General features: G+C 43.4%; 1 protein-coding gene across 1 annotated transcript; it reads left to right on the top strand.

Annotated features, from left to right (window-relative positions):
* Positions 1 to 211: 211 nt before the first annotated feature.
* Positions 212 to 19882, top strand: LOC128468315 (alpha-2-macroglobulin-like protein 1). The gene is made up of 36 exons (XM_053450006.1): positions 212 to 281; positions 2155 to 2338; positions 2513 to 2678; positions 3608 to 3660; positions 3853 to 3873; positions 4042 to 4195; positions 4653 to 4737; positions 5138 to 5261; positions 5634 to 5748; positions 6258 to 6370; positions 6851 to 7018; positions 7642 to 7860; positions 8056 to 8119; positions 8255 to 8403; positions 8624 to 8773; positions 8961 to 9143; positions 9539 to 9608; positions 10535 to 10585; positions 10764 to 10890; positions 11496 to 11721; positions 11954 to 12080; positions 12413 to 12534; positions 12680 to 12731; positions 13071 to 13157; positions 14513 to 14689; positions 14801 to 14882; positions 15006 to 15162; positions 15805 to 16042; positions 16160 to 16371; positions 16684 to 16899; positions 16991 to 17100; positions 17310 to 17400; positions 17728 to 17796; positions 18198 to 18300; positions 19426 to 19467; positions 19711 to 19882. The coding sequence occupies exons 1-35, from the start codon at positions 217 to 219 to the stop codon at positions 19464 to 19466; spliced, it is 4371 nt and encodes a 1456-aa protein (XP_053305981.1). The 5' UTR covers positions 212 to 216; the 3' UTR covers position 19467; positions 19711 to 19882.
* The last annotated feature ends 540 nt before the right edge of the window (positions 19883 to 20422 follow it).

Below are 20422 nucleotides of genomic sequence, written 5' to 3'. Positions count from 1 at the left end.
ATAGATAGATGAAACGAATTATACATATTTTTATTGTTTATTTATATAGCGCCATCATACTCCTCAGCGCTGTATGAGGGATGAGTAAACAGGATATAATAAGCTGTGTATCTCATAACAATTCACATTTTCAGAGAGAAAAGGTGAGATTCCCCCCCAAGTTTCTCAGTAGTTCTTTCTCTGTACCCTCCCTAGGATTGATCGCCGGCGGCTCCGATGAGGTGGATCTTATCTCTGCTCCTCTGCCTGGGCCTGGGCCTGGCTAAGGATGATGGCGTCCCGTAAGTTGGAATGGGAGATAAATACCTTGTGTGAAATATTATCAAATATTATTAATCCTGGCCCGTAAATAATCTACCATAAACCGAACCCCAGCGCTGTATACAGTAATAACCCCCAGCTCTTTATACAGTAACAACCCCACCAAGGCTGCATACAGTACTGTATACAGTGCTGTATACAGTAATATAACCCCCAGCCCTGTATACAGTAATATAACCCCCAGCACTGTATACAGTAATATAACCCCCAGCGCTGTATACAGTAATAATCCCAGCTCTTTATACAGTAATATAACCCCCAGTGATGTATACAGTAATAACCCCCCGCGCTGTATACAGTAATATAACCCCCAGCGCTGTATACAGTAATATAACCCCCAGCACTGTATACAGTAATATAACCCCCAGCGCTGTATACAGTAATATAACCCCCAGCGCTGTATACAGTAATATAACCCCCCAGCGCTGTATACAGTAATATAACCCCCAGCGCTGTATACAGTAATAATCCCAGCTCTTTATACAGTAATATAACCCCCAGCGCTGTATACAGTAATAATCCCAGCTCTTTATACAGTAACAACCCTGTTGTTTGAATTAATGGTCAAGTTCTCCTCAGAAAGAGTTTTAATTTATTTAGATCATGCGCATAATCGAGACAAGGCACACAACACACATACATCGAAGCGTTGTCTGATTACATGTTTGGATTACATAGTTTATAGAACCTCTTAACTTATTCTAATAGCATGCATCATTCTGATTGGTTACTTTTCAAGCAGGTTACGCCTCTTAAGCTGCATAATTAAGAATGGCCTAGACTTGACCCTTTGCACACATATATATATATATATATAACATAGAGTAGATGTGTTGGCGGGAACTCGTGCATATATCATAGACTAGACATTTTCTACTTTCTGATGTCTTTGTCAGCAATAATATTTACGATAACATAAGCATTTTTCTAACAAACCCCCCCAGTGATGTATACAGTAAAATAACCCCCAGTGCTGTATACAGTAATATAACCCCCAGCGCTGTATACAGTAAAATAACCCCACAGCGCTGTATACAGTAATATAACCCCCAGCACTGTATACAGTAATATAACCCCCAGCGCTGTATACAGTAAAATAACCCCCAGCACTGTATACAGTAATATAACCCCACAGCGCTGTATACAGTAATATAACCCCCAGCACTGTATACAGTAATATAACCCCCAGCGCTGTATACAGTAATATAACCCCCAGCACTGTATACAGTAATATAACCCCCAGCGCTGTATACAGTAGTATAACCCCCCCAGCACTGTATACAGTAATATAACCCCCAGCACTGCATACAGTAATATAACCCCCCAGCGCTGTATACAGTAATATAACCCCCCAGCGCTGTATACAGTAATGTTGGTCGGGGACAAAAACCTGGTTTTATCTCATTTTGAGCCAATAAACTCCCTTTATCTGCAGACCTGGAGCCGCCGTTTCTGTCAGTCATGTGATATTTTGGGTGACTTTCCCGGCTCAATCACCACACTGAGCTGATGCTTTATGGCAATGCTAATGAAGTCAGCTCCTCCATAGACTTTCATTAGCCAGAGTTTCCGACTGGGTGATTAACACTGAGCCATTCTATTGTTCCCCACAGGCAGTATGATAAGGAGTCGGGGTGTTTAGTAGATCGGGGCTCAGATAACACAGCGAGAACCTCATACAGACGGCTGATATGCAGCTGCCTGAAAATTGTTTTTTCCCTAAAATTTTTATGTGGAATTTATATGACGCTCTTGAGGGTTGATTAGAATTGGAAATATTCTATATGGACGTTATTATATGAAGAAGAGCTCGTTCCTATTTTATATTTACAGATATTTAGGTCTCTTTCTCCCGTCTGACCTCTATTTTCCGTCCGTGGCGACTTTCTGCTTTCACACCGGCGGAGATCTCGGTAAATTCTCATCTTTGACTGTAAATCTGGAGACAGACTCCGGAGACACAAACATCTACCGGGTGAATGGAGGAAGCGAACCCTTTCACTGCCCTTCCTTCCAGGTGAATCAGTTACTCTTATACTTTTATTTTCTTATTATCTACCGCTACTGCTGGGAGGCTCTTCCACTTATCCACCACCCTCTCTGTAAAGTAACACTTCCTTACGTTATTTCTAAGCCTCCGTGACACTTGGCCAACTTGATCTCGCTAACGCCACAGTCTCGTGTCTTCCAGGTCCCGGCACCATCTGGCACCAAACAAAAAGTGAATATCGAGATAAGAGGGGTCACGCCTGATAATATGTGTCACCAAATCATCACCAAGCAAGTGACGATTCGGGCAAAACGCAACGGGACCTTTATCCAAACCGACAAGTCTGTCTATAAACCAGGACAAAATGGTAAGACCTCGATCTCATGATAAATTAGGGGACATTTTGGAGGAAAGAAGGGATTTTTCCTCCTTTTTTTTGGGGCCAAAGTTGGAAATTGTCTCAATGTGAGGGTTTTACCTTCTTCTGGATCATCAGCGAGGTTGAACTTGGACTCTACTATTAATATGGAATGATAGGGAATAAAAAATAGATTTATTACTTTTTAAATATTTAAAATAATGACTTTAGGTTTTTTTGGATGATAATATTTTCAAGTTCAATTATAGTTTGGGGGGGGGGGAGAACTTTCCAAAAACAATTTCTGGATTGGGTGGGAATCATGAATAATAGTGGAAGGTTTGTTTGGAACGTTGGCGGTGTCAAGTGGCAGGGAAAGAGTGAAACGTTGGCTGTCTTGTATTTGTAGCCAACTTCATGTCTTGTGTCTGAAAGAGAAGTAGAAGAAAATGGATACAGTTGCATTAGCTCAAGAGAAAATGTAGCCTTTTGTTGAAGAGAAGACCTTTCATTGGGGACAGATAGACACAAGATTCTGGGACCTTCCTTCTTCTTCCTTTAATTCCATCTGAAGAAGACACCTCTGAGGTCCGGAAAGCATTTGTAACTTTGTATCTTTGTCTGTTGGCCCAATAAAAGGTATCAACTTCAACCAAAGAGTATCTAAATTATTGGACCCTAAGGATCTTTTTGGCTTGGCTTGGAGACTTGGCCGATGAGCTGATCTTCACAGCCATTGCTACCATGTTGAATTGTAAACGTTCTCATGGAACCAGCAGCAGACAGATTTCACACATCTTCCTCGATACTCAAGAGTTATCCTAAGAACATAAATTAATTAATTATTCAATTATTCAATTATATTGGTTGCTTGTGAACCCGAATTTGTTCCGTTATTGACGGTTTAAGGATATCTCATTCCTCTCGTTTCATTTCAGTGAGGTTCCGAATTGTAACACTGAATCAGGACTTGGAATCCAGCAACGAGAAGGTAAGAAATCTGTCTATGTTTTATGCTGCAGAATTGGAACTCAATATCCTTTTTATAATATATGTATTTTTTACTAGTTATCTTCATCGTCGCAATGATTTAATCTCATAGACCATGTATAAAGTTCTTCATGATTATATTTTGTATCTCATTCTCACTGTGATTTTCTCTCTGTTTGTCTTTTTCTGGCAGTATTCGCTGGTAGAGCTCCAAGTAAGTATTATATGATTTATTCTTTGACCCCCCCCCTTCAAACACTGGAACATTATCACAGGCGCTTCCATAAAGAGAATCCCACAATCTTGGGTCAACTTCCACTTGGGGCAATGTGTCTATAACTGCATTATTTACTTACATTTGAACTTAATGTTCCATCCACAGGACCCCCAGAAGAACCGTCTTGCCCAGTGGAAAGATGTGGCTCCAAACAGTGGTATCGGGGACCTCTCGTTCCAGCTGTCTCCCGAGCCCTCGCTGGGCATGTACACAATCAAAACCGGAGCAACAAGACACTACTTTTCCGTGGAAGAATACGGTGAGGGCAAAAAATAATAGAAACGCAGAGCAATAAAGGAGTTAATGACGATTGAGTCAGATGTTACGCATATTTGGAGCTTACTGGATATAAGAAAGTCGAGTTTAAGCAAACCGAAAGAACGTAAATTATTTTATTATATAATTTAATATAAAGGTACTACCAATAAAACCTATATGAATCAGAGCCAAGAGCAATAAACAAAAGACTCAACACCAGCCCCTTCTTTTAATTAGATAAAAAATTTATCATTTTGATGAAATAATGACTTTTTATGTTTATGGTGATTTCTGATACATGCGTTATGTGGAAGTAATTGAAGAACGGGTCCTGCTTTGGGAACTCTTTCTGGCTCCATTCCAATTCGGATCGCTCGATGCGCAGACAGAACGTTTCCATGTCTGAAGTCTCTTATCGGACATTAAGATCTTTCCTGTCCTCTCTCTCTGCTCCTCAGTACTGCCAAAGTTTGAAGTAATGATTCATACCCCATCGACCATCACAATCTTTGATACTAATGTTACTGTGACGGTCTGCGCCCGGTGAGTACACGCTTGGGGTAACTTTAAGGGAGCTTCCAAATCACTTAGAGCTAAAGGCTGATTGTCACAAATGCAAGACCACCGGGGCAAGCGATATCGCGACCGTGACACATTGTTGCAATAACTCTTGTGGGAAAGACTGAACAGTCATGATAAATGTTACAGAACTTGTAGTGGAACCTCTGAACGGGAAACACGTTCTCAACCTTCTTACGGGGGAAAGTTTTTCCGCCTATCTCTAGACTTGAGTAAGAGAAGAACAGGAGTTAATCAAAGTAATTGACTGTCACTGAGGAGACGCTAATCATGACAGCGATAGGAGGTTCTGGGATGGTGGAGGCCGGGATGACACAAAGCTTTGGGGAGACCGGTGATGTGTGGCTTCGCTTGCGGTGGACAGGTATACATACGGACAACCAGTTCCAGGAACCGTGACGTTTGAGATTTGCCAGAAGAAAGGCTGGTCCTACTGGAGACAGCCAAGGGGTCAGAAACAGAATCCGTGTTACGTCCATACAGAAAAGGTAAGACGTAGGGAGGTTGGAGAGATCAAACAACGCATGAGAGAGAGGGTGACCAAGGTGGGATCAAAAAAGAAGGTATCGGGGAGTGAGGCCAGAATATAATAGTAATGGGGTGATGTAGAAGTGAAAACGGGGGCGACAGATGTAATGGCGGCTTATTAACTATTGAAATGCAGTTACAGACCATTAGAAAGGGGGTTGTGGAAGGGAGGAAGAAGGGAGAGGCAGAGATAGCCGATTACTGCCAGTAACGGGAGGAAGGAGACAGGAAAAGAATATTAAGAGGAGGTGTGGGGTCCAACGTAAAATGTATCAATTGGCGTGTTACTATGTGTCTGATTATCCAACGTTTCAAGTTATTCCACCCCACAGAATGATCCGTCAGGCTGCCTTACAGCCGTCGTGGACCTTTCCCACTTCAATATACGCGACAACGGATACAACAGAAGATTGGAGATCGAGGCATCGCTGGAAGAAGAAGGGACCGGTGAGTCCTAGAGAATTAAGAGGACAGTTAATGAGCGAGAAAGAGGAGATACAAAAGGAGTTCTATATATAAGATATAAGATATAAGATATTAAGAAGGAAGAATCGCATGAAAGTACTAAGAAGTATAACAGATACAAGGGGGAGGTCATTTGGCTCTAACCGCTCGGAGTAAATATGGTTAGCGAGACGTGAGAGGTACAGGAGGTATAATTTAATAAATAAATAAGGATTCCAGCTGGGGATTAGTTCTGCTTCACTATCGACACACAATCCGGTTTACACACAAAAAAAAAGTAATTTGTCATCTGAAATTCAATGACCTGTAAATGATTACAGACTAATCTGACATCCGGCAGTCTGGCCAATTCTGTCATTAATGTTCCCATTGTTGAGGATTCTGGACAGGGCTGCGAGCACGGTCGGTTCCGAATGATTTAAATTGTAATATGGTGTTTGGGAAAGTCCGTCTCGGGATGACTTTTTCTCCGTTCTCGATGTTGTCCACAGGAGTGACGATAAACGCGACAAGAGGGCAATGTGAAATCTCATCTCAAATCACCAAGCTTTCATTCAAAGACACCAAGTCCCATTATCAAGCTGGAGCCCCCTACAGGGGAAAGGTGGGCGACGATGAGAAACACGCGGCCTCATTGTGACACACAGAAATACAGGAGGTCTTTACTTAATAACAAACCCATGGGGGGCATGGAGACCACCGGTGCTTCCACCTTCACCCCCAAACCCATTCACAGTGGGATAGGGGGCTAAAAAAAGCTCAAGGGGCATATGGCCAGCCTATGCCCTGCCACCCATGCCATTCACAGTCGGATTAGGAGGATAAAATAGTTTTACCCCTTTGGGGAGGCATGTGCCCACCATGCCCACCATGCCTCCCTCAGCCTTCAATCCTCCATAACCCTCATAGTCAATGAAGAAGGCAAAGTTTTTTTCAATTCATTGCACTCCGTTGCCATGAGGATTTTTTTATTTGTTTATTTTTTGTTGGATTGGTCCCTTTCCATTGGCCGCAGTTTTTCAGTTAGGTTCGAAATTAACCAAATATTTCGTTTTACCAAACTCTTCTTGTTCTCTTTCCACAGCTGGTGTTGCAATCTTTTGACGGGAAGCCCCTGAGTGGGCAGAAACTGCATCTCTCTGTCTCCTTGAGTGAAAAATCCACCAAGGAGACATTGGTCACAGACTCCAACGGAGAAGCTTCCTTCCAACTGTCCACCTCGAACTGGAGTGAAGGCTCCATCTCATTAGAGGCGAGTATGGTGTAAGAGTGGATATGATGAGAAACCTTGTGTTAAAGTGGAAGTTCCACTCCTCATTATAGGGTATTTTTCTTCATGCTAACAGCCATGTTTATATATTTGTTTATTATGGCCTCCGTAAAGAGATACACAGAGTTCATCGTAATGGCAGAGACTCCACTCACTACATTTTAGAAAAAATTAAACTCAAAGGAGACACAACTGTTGAGATTAATTTTGGTGAAATTTGATCCAGAAATGAGCTTCTTTAGGACTACCTGGGGTCCTTTCCAAGCCCAAGAAGCTGCTAGGTGTCCATTGTAACTTTAAATGCCCTGAGATGAAAGATGGTGCTTTAGGTGGGTTCTCAACAGACTTTGACTCTTCTGGGAGGACCACAGTCTTAAAAATAAAGAAACAGGACAATATCACCACGGTGGATAATTCAGGAGCAAAATACGAATGACGTATTAAGCCCTTCCGTTGGAGTTTTTTCTTCAGCATAACTGTAACGTTGTAAATATAATCAATGTATATGAATGTAATTACATTGTTACCCCCTGTACGCAACAATAGAGAACAATAACCCTCAAACAGAACGCAGACACCTCTGTAATTGCATGTTTTTGTTTCAGGCATCCACAGATGAAGAAGACGAGGGGTACAAGCGCTATCACATCAGCGCTCGATACGGCAGAGCCTACCTATATCTCAAAGACATCTATATGAGCAGCCGTGACTCGGTCTACATTCACCCAGTGAAGAGCTCGGCTGCTTGCCACGAGAATGTGACCGTCCGCGTGGATTACAACCTGGGAGAGAGACCAAAGAGAGATGTGGACTTCTTCTACCTCGTGAGTACGAGACGTAGGATCTTCAGAGTAGACAGAGCCCTGGAAACCCAGGAGAAATATGTCCTTCACATGTCTGGGACATGATTACCTCCAGCGCTGCCCTCACCCAGGGTTATCAGGGAAGCAGAGGGGTTGTTTGTTCCCCTCTTGGAGCGGCTTCTCTAAATGACGCACATTTGTCTCTTTGTCTCTCAGGTCCTTGTTAATAATAAGATCTCACTCAGCGGCCGGAGGACAGTAAGGGCTGTTAATACGGATAGTAAGTCTTCCTCCTTGTATTGTTATTAGGAATTATTACCATTATTATCGTGAAACGTGCTTACAATCTCTTCTGTTCAATGGATATCTTTGCAGCTCTCTCTAGATCTCCTTGTACCCTTTTATTCTCCCGCAGTTTCCGTCTTATCCGGAACTCTGGAGCTCTCTCTTCCCGTCCGAGAAATGTCCCCCTCTGGAAAGATTCTGGTTTTCTCTGTGACGTGTTCAGGCGCCGTGGCTGCTGACACCGCAACATTACAAGTGTCTCCGTGCCTGAAACAACAAGTGAGTGTCGGGGGAAGATTATATCACTTGATCGAACACCGGTCTTTAAAAAAAAAACACCTCTCCATGAAACGTTAGGGGGGTAACAAGGGACATGGGTAATGCCTAGGGGCCAGGGGCTCATCTTTAATCCCCAATTCAAGACCAGTGCTGAACACATTGAAACCAATGCGGGGGGTATCTGCAGGTATAAACGATAGTTATTTATTTTGCGTCTCAGGTGAGTCTTGGATTCTCCGAGCGTGAGGTCATCCCAGGTTCTGAGGTCAAGTTGCATCTCAAAGCCATGGCAGGTTCCTTTTGTGCGTTGCGAGTGGTGGACAAGAGTGTTGTACTTATGAAACCAGAGGACGAGCTGACGGAGGCCAAGGTAAGACACATCGGTACCGACAGTCATACTAACACTAGTAACGATACAGTAACAGTGTTACTTATCCGGTCAGTAGCCGGGAAGGAGCTTCTCGAGGTCTCTCTTCCTGTCCCAAGTGTTCTCCTTGACGTAGATCTTGTACTCAGAGTTCTTCATGTTCTAATGTAGAGTTTTCTTATGGTTTTAGATACAGAATCTTGTAAAACCCGAACCGTCTTATCGCCCGTATGAGAGCCTGGACTATAAATTTTGCGAAAATCAAGAGCCCTCAAACTCCATTTCTAGTACATGGCTACCTGACATTTTCCCAGGATGGCGTCACACTTACTCATATCCAGAGAAGAAGAAGGACGTCCAGAACTTGATCCAGGTTTGTATTTGATTCGGGGGACGGACAGGGGATTCAGATAAGATGTGATTTTGTATGAGAGGCAAGAAGATTTATTGTTAAAAGGAAAGATGAGTCAAGGGGTTGCCTGTTCTGGAAAGAGAACTGAGAACATACAGGTAGAGAGGAGTCCTGAGCAAATATGGCTCCTAAGTGACGTCCATTGCTCAAAGTAAAGATGGAGTCCCACCAAAGACTCAGGAACGAGGAAGGAGGGAGACGGTGTGTGGATGTGGAGTATTCCCAGCATACATATAGAAGAATGTTAGCAAACATGAGCCAAAAGGAGCATGATATCCAACGTACGCCGTTGTGCTTGTAAATGGAAAGATGGTACCGGAAAGCACCGGTATAACCGATGCTCTGCTGTTCCGCAGGACATGGGACTCACCGTACTTACCACCTGGGATATCGTGGCTCCAACAACTTGTAGAGTTCAACCCTATGGTATGTTCTGCCTCCAAACGCTTCCTATTCTCTGTGATAGACAAACGTAAATAACAGACGATCCAAATGATAACGCTTTATACGGGCTGCCTCGCCATGTACCCTGCTGAGCTTGGGGTCTCTAGGCCGTGGTGCACTGCTTTCTTCTAGATATATAGAATTTTTTAGTATTTAAAAAGTCCAAATATAAAAAGCTTTAGGCTTCTCTTGCCGCTCCTTGTTCTGTCTTCTTTCTTCTGTCAGAAGAAGACAGAAGCAAGAAGGGGCAAGAGATAAAAGGGGAGCTGCGGGAAAGGAGACGGGGACATGGAAGCGGTCGGTGGAGAAGGTAGGGAGACGTTGAGACGTTGAGAGATAGCGTGAGTAAGAGTGTGAGTGTGGGTGTTTGTACATTTTAAAGTGGGGGGGGTTGCCAAATCTAGAATCTACCCCGGGTGCCAATTACTCTGGGTACACCCCTGGTATGATGTGGGCATTATTGAAGGTAGGGAAAGTTTAAAAATATTACAATTTGGGGAAAATTGTGCATCTTTTATCATTTGCCCTAAAACTGTTAAAATAAATGACGTTCCTTGGGAAACGGGGTGAATCCAAACTCAGGACAGGTACACGAAACTACTTGGGGTTTTTTTCTGTGTACAATTTATATTTATTATACAATTATACAATTTAAGTAAAACGGCAAAACATTTTTTTTTTCAACATTCTGCTTTTTTTTATTTTTTTCATACTAAACGACAGACTGTGTGTAAAAATATTATCAGAAGAAAGCCCTACTTTGTACTTTTGTAAGCATTGTACTCGTGTCTTATAATAACGCGTAATTAACATGCATTTATACTCTTCTTGTAACATGAATGCTTTATGATGTATAACACGTGACCGGCACATACATGTAGAAGTAAAACTGCCTTTCTGTACCGCAGACATGATGCCAGCAAATTCAATGATGCGTTCTGCCCCCAGCGCCACGTTTGGTAGGTGCTCTGAATAGCCCCAAAACTTATCATGACTGCCCCGATATATATACCCCGTACAATGTATTCAGTAAAGACACCCAATGCCCATTATTATTATTATTATTATTATTATTATTATTATCGAGAGAAAGCCGGACACTGTATATGCTGCTCATTCTGTTGATATGTTTTTCAGCCAGCGTTATGAAGGCCACGGCCCTTGAAGATGATTCTCCGAATGAAGCAGCCATCGAGTCAAGTCAAGAAAAAGAAATCCGGACATTTTTCCCCGAAACCTGGTTGTTCGACATACAGCCAATCCCGTGAGCAAACCTCATTCTCTGCTGATCGTTACGAGCTTTTGAATGGGATTCCATAATAACAAATTCATACGCAGGGGCCTTCTCGTTTGGAATATTATAGAACTTCCCAGGGATTCTCAGAATCGTCTCAGAACATTTATTTAACCGTCACTCCATTATTCTTCCTTTCTAAATGACTGAGACTCCTAAAATATTAACCATTTAAAAGCCCCATTGTGAACATGCGTGTTAACCAAGTGGCTCTAATCCCGGCCCTGGTGGAAAACCTGACTTGTCGTTAGATAAAGATACACTAAATTGAGTCACCTGCATTCAAGCAGGAATGTCAACCATAACATACTGGGAGCAAAGGCACAGGCTGGGAGTCTTCGATGTGAACACAGTGGGGGAGAATAGGAAGGAGTCATCTCCAGACTGCGTGACCCCTGAGATTCTGCCCCTTCCCGTTGAGACCCTGAGACTTGGGCAAAAATGATGAGACTCAGGGTCAAGCCCTGAGAGTTCCCAAAAAGGTTTCTTCACCTAACAGTGTCCTTCTCCTATGAATGGCCAGTCCTATATCCGGCCATGTTGGACAGTCTCATGCCCTTGCATTTCCTCACCAGGTCCTCTGGCAATGCAGAGATGGAGCTAATTGCCCCGGACTCTATTACGGAATGGAACGGGCAGATGTTCTGTACAGGCGCCGGAAGCTTCGCCCTCTCCCCTGCCACCACACTGAAGGTTTTCCAGCCCTTCTTTGTGGGCCTGACCCTGCCGTACTCCGTGAAACGAGGAGAAACATTCAACCTCAAAGCGACGGTCTTCAACTACTTGCTACAATGTATCAAGGTAAAGGCCAAACTTTGTTACCATCCACGCATACGATGTAAGCCACCGAAGTCAGCAATATCTATAGAAGGATGTAAAAAGATCATGAATAAAAATTACAAGATAGACATGGAGGAACCCACCAAGAAGAGCATGAAAACAATAAAGTTTAGGATTTCCATACATTTTCCATAAAGTTGGAACGATTCCCATCGATCATTCTCCGTTTTCACACCAGTTTCTTTTCGCTTAGATTGTGGTCACCCTCCCTCCTTCTGAAGACTTCCATCTGAAAGACCCTTCCGGTAGCGACCACACTTTCTGCCTCTGCGCCGGGGAGAAGAGGACCGTCACTTGGCAGGTGACACCCACCAAACTAGGTAAAAACGATTAAAAACCATCAAATAAAACTCAGATTTACGACATCTAAGATTCATTAAAACACAAACAGACAGGGATGGATAACGAGGCTTCCCGGTCCATCTCATGAATAAGATCCATGGAATACTCGCCAACGTCTTGCACCAAGTCACAAATTTCACAAAGAATGGGGGTCCAAACAATGGATTAAATTAATATCACCCGTAATATAACATATTCATGTATTACCATGAGTAAGATTGTAACCGCTCGGATATGATGCGTTCTAATAATGCGCCGTAACGCAGCTCTTTTGGGGGAACGGACACCCACCCGTTGTGTGTAATTTCAGGAGAGGTAAACGTTACGGTCGCCTCTCAGGCCGTCAGCAGCCCGGAGCTCTGCAAGGGCCAGGAAATTGTGCTGCCTGAGAAAGGACGGACGGACGCCCTGACCCAGGCGGTGCTGGTGGAGGTGAGTTCGGGGTGGTCTGTAACTTTTAGGATAAGGGGGCAGCTGGCGCTGGCTTATTTCTGAGGGTGAGAAGGATATATGTTTGGTTTTAGAATAGAAGAGGCTCCGGAATAATAAATTGGGTTTATAACATGTTTTATCTCAGCCCGAGGGTACGCTGGTGGAACAAACTCACAACGCCCTGCTGATCTGCGAAGGTGAGTGTGATCTGTAAAGGGGCGATGCATTACTGGGGACCCTTCTAGAAGGGGTTTCTATAGTTTGGCAGAACGGGTAAATAAGTAAAATCTTAAATATTAATTGAAAGTCACCTCCTCAACCGGACTACGTCTTCTACCGGCCACCTGGGTGGTCTCACTGGGGTTGTAGAAACCACAACTGTCCTGTAAACTTCCCACTAAACGAGATAAAAAGATTTCTGAGCTTTCACTCAACTTTTCAAGCGCCGTTATTTTTAAAAATGTTTAATGAAATTCCATAATGTGTTATGATATGTATCGTGTGCTGTACCTTAATACATTGTAAACGTCCTTCAGAATCCTCTGAGTCCGTAGAACGCGTGAATCTGGAACTTCATCAGAATAGCGTTGAAGGCTCAGCAAAGGCTACCATCAGCATTTTCGGTAAGTTGGTTTCAAGAGGGTATCTAAAAAAGGAGGCAGAGTTACTCGGGAAAACAGATCGTCAAACAGAATATATATATAGCCTGCATACACTGCCATTCAAAAGTTTGGGGTCACTTAGAAATGTCCTTGTTTTTGAAAAAAGCAGATTTTCCCCATTAAAAAAACGTGAAATGGATCAGAAATCCAGCGCAGACGGGGTTAATGCTGTAAATGACTATTGTAGCTGGAAATGGCTGATTTTTAATGGAATCTCTTCATAGACGTACAGAGGCCTTTATCACTCCCATCACTCCTGTGTTCCAATGGCCCTTTATCACTCCCATCACTCCTGTGTTCCAATGGCCCTTTATCACTCCCATCACTCCTGTGTTCCAATGGCCCTTTATCACTCCCATCACTCCTGTGTTCCAATGGCCCTTTATCACTCCTATCACTCCTGTGTTCTAATGGCCCTTTATCACTCCCATCACTCCTGTGTCCCAATGGCCCTTTATCACTCCCATCACTCCTGTGTTCCAATGGCCCTTTATCACTCCCATCACTCCTGTGTTCCAATGGCCCTTTATCACTCCCATCACTCCTGTGTTCCAATGGCCCTTTATCACTCCTATCACTCCTGTGTTCTAATGGCCCTTTATCACTCCCATCACTCCTGTGTCCCAATGGCCCTTTATCACTCCCATCACTCCTGTGTTCCAATGGCCCTTTATCACTCCCATCACCCCTGTGTTCCAATGGCCCTTTATCACTCCCATCACTCCTGTGTTCCAATGGCCCTTTATCACTCCCATCACTCCTGTGTTCCAATGGCCCTTTATCACTCCCATCACTCCTGTGTTCCAATGGCCCTTTATCACTCCCATCACTCCTGTGTTCCAATGGCCCTTTATCACTCCCATCACTCCTGTGTTCCAATGGCCCTTTATCACTCCCATCACCCCTGTGTTCCAATGGCCCTTTATCACTCCCATCACTCCTGTGTTCCAATGGCCCTTTATCACTCCCATCACTCCTGTGTTCCAATGACCCTTTATCACTCCCATCACTCCTGTGTTCCAATGGCCCTTTATCACTCCCATCACTCCTGTGTTCCAATGGCACGTTGTGTTCGCCGATCCAAGTTTAAGTTTAAAAGGCCAATTGATGGTTAGAAAAGTGACTTCAAGCTTTTAAATGGTAGTGTATATAATATATAATTTTGATTTTGTTCTATTTTCAACATAATAACATAGTAAACATGTATTTATCACTGATGACATCATGCTGTGGCGAGTGGCTAGTTTTTACCCAGTTATAAGGAAGGATTTGTGTTTTATATGTCTCTTTTTCCCTGGTGTTTTTTCTCATTTCAGGAGACATAATGGGGTCTGCGCTCAATAACATAGACGATCTCCTGACCATGTCGTATGGCTGCGGGGAGCAGAACATGGTGCGCTTTGCCCCCAATATCTACATCCTGAATTATTTGGATAGCTCCCAGCAACTCAGCCCCGAGATCAACAAAAAGGCCAAGGACTTCTTAATAGGAGGCAAGTCGATCCTGTTTTACTGATTAGAATTACTCATTATTATTATAATTTTTTTTACGTTTCTATATTGTATTCCTGTTTTGTTGGCTATATGTTGTTTATTTTTTTCAGGTTACGAGAGGCAGCTCCAATACAAACACCGCGAAGGAAGCTACAGCGCCTTCGGAGAGAGCGATAAGGAGGGCAGCACGTGGCAAGTGTTGGCTAATGTTATAATTACTAAGTGGGGTTTAGGTGCATCGCAATGTATAGAATAACCGCCAGGATGCCGGCCTATGGCCCTCTCCTAATCGTTTGCTTTCTCTGCGCCCCTCAGGCTCACTGCGTTTGTCATTAAATGCTTTGGCCAGGCCAGACCGTATGTCTTCATAGATGAAGATGTTATCAAGCAGGGCATTCAATGGCTGAAGAAACAGCAAAGGTCTGACGGATGCTTCCAAGCTAAAGGTCGTCTTTTAAACAATGCGCTGAAGGTGAGCCCGCCGGGCAACATTTCAAGAAAAGAGTATCCACATTCAATAAAGTTTAACTGGGGCAGGAGCCAACGTCAACGCGTCTTACAGAATGCCCAACGCGGAGACCCCTTTACCCGATGCAGCGCCCGGTATACGCAGGGAAACACTCTAACTCCATGCCAGTAATTCAAGGTTATCTTATGTACAGGGGGATTCAGAGATAGATTATCCAGAAAAGTATCCAGCTAGACCCCCATTATATAGCACGGTATAGAAACTGTATATACGCTACACAGCGCAACATCAACCCTGAAACATATTAGAATCTGGGGGCAGAAGGGCAACTATCTCCACCCCCCAGGAAGACGTAGGCCCCATCTAAAGTGCCTCACCAATTTTAACTCACTGGCAGGCCAACGGGTTCCCGGAAGAAGAATCAATGATGCCACCAAAAATATTGCCCCAGGGGGTCACATAATGTCATAGAAGCCCACAGGGCTGTGGTATCCCTCCAGAGACTAGGCTCATGATAATCTCCATATCGGATTAATTATGTCAGTGGTACGCACTGCACATTTGTTTAATGATGTCATTGGGGTGTATTTTGATCTGATGATGTCATTGCTGTTTCCTTTCATGCCCTGTTTTTTTTTTTTGTAGGGGGGTGTGGATGACGAGGTTTCTCTGACTGGTTATATTCTGGCTGCTCTTATGGAAACTGGAATGACCCCTCAGGATGCCATGGTGGAAAAAGGAATAAAGTGTTTGAGGAACGCATCGATAGAGGACGCCAGCACCTACAAACTGGCCCTCATGGCATACGCCTTCACTTTGGCCGACCTTACAGACGCCAGAGCCGACGTTCTTCAGAAACTGTATAACAGAGCAATCAAATCAGGTAGGTTATTAAGTCACGTTATTTTGATGCTTTGCCAGGTTGTCATAGTGAAGCGTCTTTCTTTTGAGGGGAAAAACTTAAAATAAAGTGAACATTTTTCCCACATTTTCCTTGCAGATGGTTTAATGTACTGGACTCAAGAATCCAAACCCGATCCAGATATGTACTGGTCCAAACCTAAGTCAGTGGACGTAGAGCTGACGTCTTACGTTCTTCTGACTCTGGCTTCTAAAAAAGAGGCATCAAAGATGGATCTCGGAGACATGGTGTCCATCGTACGCTGGTTATCAAAGCAGCAGAATGGGAATGGCGGATTCTGTTCTACCCAGGTAACCCAAGACTTAAGGTTAGATGTGCGAGGTTACTGGTAATGGGAATGTCTCCTTTGCACCTTTTATAGTTCCATAATATCCTTTTTTAAGGACCAGTACCTCCTCCTGTGAATCCATATCCTACTTTATACATGTCAAGAGCTTATTGGCCTTTGCAGCTGCTGCCTGGCATTGTGCACTGTGCAATGATTCCTAAATCCTTAGCAGGAGAAACCATTTAAAGAATATGTTGCAGTGTTATTATTTTTCCCACAATGCACAACTTTACATTTGCCTGTATTTAACTTCATTTACCATTTGCCTGCCCAGGACACCGTGGTGGCCCTTCAATCCCTGTCCAAGTTCGCTTCTTTGACTCATACTAAAGGAGGGAATGTGACGGTCACAGTAATCTCAAAGGAAGGGTTTTGGCATGAGCGCCATGTGGATGACAGTAACCGGCTTATCCTACAGAAAGTGTCCTTACCCCACATCCCTGGGGAATACACGGTGTCCGCAAAAGGCGCAGGTAGCGTCTACGTGCAGGTGAGATGAGTCCACTGCTTACCTCCCTCTCTCCCCTTTAAATGTTTCATAGTCCTTGCCATACATTTATCTGTCTCCAAATGTCCGGCAGATCACTCAGAGATATCACACACCCCCTCCAGAGAAGAAAGCCGCGTTCGATCTGTCAGTTCAGACATGGTGTAGGGAGAAAGATGTCCTGGAAGTCGAGGTGCAGTTCAGGTAAGGACGATCGTGTCATTGGAAAAACATATCTGCGGTAATGAGGAATCCTTAAGGTATACTTCAGAATCTTCTAGACAAGGAGAGACTGAAGTTAAGGAAGAGAACAGTTTAAAAGTGAAAAAAACAGGGGGGTAAAGGGGGTAGAAAATGTGAAATGGGTTGTTGGAGGATATTTGTAAAGGGTGGACCTGTTTCCATCACTACAGGTACCATGGAGAACGTCAATCCACCAATATGGTTTTGCTTGAACTGAAGGTGATCTCAGGATATGTTCCACAAAAAGAATCCATAGAAAAGGTATGTTTGGGTCCATCGTAAGTCATGTTGAAGTTCCACCTCTCCGGGTAACCCTACCATCATCTCATTCCGTTAAACCCTAGATCTAACAGGTCCTAAAAGTCTGATTGTAGAATTGCTCAGGTTCTCCTAGTGACGCCATAGCTTTTGAATCTTGTGATAAGGGCTGGTGAAAATTTCCAAAAAGCTAAAACCCAGTAACAATCACCCATCAGGTCTTTTGTGCCAAATCTAAACCCCAGAGCCAAGTACACCGTAAGCCGGCCGTCTTTTGACTTGTAGGGCTTTCAGAAGCTTGTAAGTAAAGCCCCCTCTCCTGTATTTCAGCTGAAGAAAAACCCGCTGGTGAAGAGAGTAGAATCTAAAGAAGACACGGTAACAATCTACATAGAAGAGGTAAGAGCCGCCATTCCAGTCCTGTTACAATGTAACGCTAAAGCCTGTCTGGTTGTTGCTGAAGTTAGATATAAACTATTCACCTCTGATTATTCCAGGAGATCATACCGAGCCCAATTCCTAAAATTATAAGAAAGTGGCCCAAGGTCGGGGGCATTTAACATTAACCTTGTTTTGGTCTCAGGTACCATTTTTTTAATGGAAGAGAAGATTTTTAACCAGCCTGCAAGTAAGACGCTATGCGAGTCCTGCACCAGTTCCAAACCAAACTGCAGTGGCTTGCGAGGTGTTCAGAAATAGCTTTTGGGAAGAGGAGGACAGACGCTGGGGAGCACTAAACGGACACGTCACCCAAAATGTGATCCCTTTTTTTTACTAAATTGCCTTTCAATTACCCCCAGGTGACCTCACAGCCACAGACCCTGATGATTGCGTCTGAGCGGATAGTCCAAGTGACTGATCTGAAACCCGCTGTTTTGAGAATTTATGATTATTACATACCAGGTAAAAAAAAAATATGACTCTGTCAGCTGGTTTGACCAAGGGGGGGGGGTCGCCTTTTCCTTTACCGTTTGTGGGGGGCTCATTATTTGCCTTTGGTGGGATTGAGAAGAAGAAATCCTATTGGGAGCCATAGAGCCCACCAATGCCCCTACATCCTGCGCTTAGTAGAATGACGGGGGTTAAAATAAAGATTAACCCTTTAAGGGGGCGTGACTGCTCTCTCCATTACTTGAGGTTGAAAATGCACATCACCCCTTTGAGGACGTTAGGTAGTCCCCCCCCCCATCCTTATGCTGTGGGCTGAAGAGAGTTACATATAGAAGACAAAAAAATAAATAAAACATAGCTATATATCTCGTATGTCTAATTACCCCAGGAAGAAAGAAAGAATGAGCTCCATCGCATGCACTATATTGGGTGTCTGGGGGTGGAACAGTGACAGGAACTATGTAAAGAAGGTCCATTGCTAATCAACATCCTTGAGTCCTCATCTTTGGCCCTCACCCTTAACGCCTCATCTTTGGCCCTCACCCTTAACGCCTCATCTTTGGCCCTCACCCTTAACGCCTCATCTTTGGCCCTCGCCCTTGAGTCCTCATCTTTGGCCCGTGAAAATTGTGAGCTCGTAAAAACTGAACTGTAACTCACACAGTATAAAGCTGCAGACACTGGCATCACTTTTTTTATGGTTATTAATGGAATATCCAAGGCTCTTGCAAGTTGGAGCACTTTGGTAAATGCTATTTAAGAGTTACGTCAACCGAGCATCTCGTTATCCCACGTTAAGGATGAAACCCCTTCACTACGGACGTCAATAAATATAACTATAGGCAGGGTGATGGACTTGGTGACTTATAGATGTACACAAGTAACTTTGTCTCAGTAGACCCAAGAAGTTTTGAGATTACCATTCGCTCCGGGTCATTTGTATCAAGCGACTCGGTCACAAAACGATGGGAGAACATTTGGTTGGACGTTACATAGAGGCAGGAGATACTCAGTCCTATTGCACCCTGCGTTATGATATCTCACGCCATACGGGGTGTACAGCCCTGCGGAATATGATGGCGCTATATATATAAATAACTAATACCAGTAAGAATATAATCCTATCTATCATTTCAGATGATGAGAAGACAATCACCTACTTGAGCAATTGTCCTTGAGGTAAGTGGTTCTCCAGCCTGTGTCTGTTTAACCCCTTCTGAGACCTGCTTTAGTAACCTCCCTGTGATTTGGCACCCTTTGCAAACTCTAGAATGTATTAACCCTTTGATAACATCATAAAATTTGTCTTTTTACCAAGTTCCTTTACGGTCTAATTCCATGCGTATCCGTACCTCTGCAGAGAAGCGTTAGAATTGTCAGGGTATACGTTGCTAGTCATATGATTCACATCGTCTCCCACAGGCCTGAAACGTTTCTCTAATGGACACACGGATCACCTGGACGTCCCGCTCCCAAGCAGGGAAAAGTTATACTGTTATCAGTAAACCTATGTTTTCAGCATCAATGGATTAAAAATACATCAGAGAATGAGTCTGCGACTGGGTGTTTTATTTGCGGCTTGCGGGTGGATAGATAATAGGTGAATTCATTATGGAATTCAATAATAATCACTAACAACCCAAGATTTCTAATAGAAAAGGTAACTTTTATTAATATGCCATAAGAGGGATTTTTTCTTTTTGCTGAATTTAGTGGATAATGCACTATTTTAGCCCCACTCCTCTCTCTATGATGACCCTTTTCCACGGTCTCTTCTCTGCATTTAGTTCAGATCTCACCAGTAATGTTCAGCGTTGATATTATTTAACATCTCAGAAGTTAGAATGTTACCATCAGGCATGGAAGAGCAACAACCTCCCAAAACATTAAACTGAAAGCAGAAGTTTAAACTTTTTTTGTTGCGATTCAGGCATTTACGCTGCAGTACTTAGAATAGTTACAAGTTAAAGCACTCTTAGGACAGATTAATAAAAGGTAAGATTTGACTTTAGAAGTGTTGGGTTCTTAGTGTTTGTGCCTTTATAGGACTGCAATTTTTTTAAGAAAATCCATTTTTTCTTGTACAATTGTAAAATTTACATTATCATTTGGAAAAGAGACAGAAGATGGAACG

Source organism: Spea bombifrons, chromosome 11, assembly GCF_027358695.1.
Source record: "Spea bombifrons isolate aSpeBom1 chromosome 11, aSpeBom1.2.pri, whole genome shotgun sequence".
In the NCBI taxonomy this organism is placed as follows: domain Eukaryota; kingdom Metazoa; phylum Chordata; class Amphibia; order Anura; family Pelobatidae; genus Spea; species Spea bombifrons.
This window is presented reverse-complemented; position numbering and strand designations above follow the sequence as displayed.

Bases quoted from the DNA above. Each gene is read 5' to 3' on its own strand.
- LOC128468315 (XM_053450006.1), top strand. From the start codon at position 217: ATGAGGTGGATCTTATCTCTGCTCCTCTGCCTGGGCCTGGGCCTGGCT. The intron at 7,019-7,641 runs GCGAGTATGGTG...TTTTTGTTTCAG, and splicing joins AAGGCTCCATCTCATTAGAG to GCATCCACAGATGAAGAAGA. The intron at 15,163-15,804 runs GTGAGCCCGCCG...TTTTTTTTGTAG, and splicing joins TTTTAAACAATGCGCTGAAG to GGGGGTGTGGATGACGAGGT.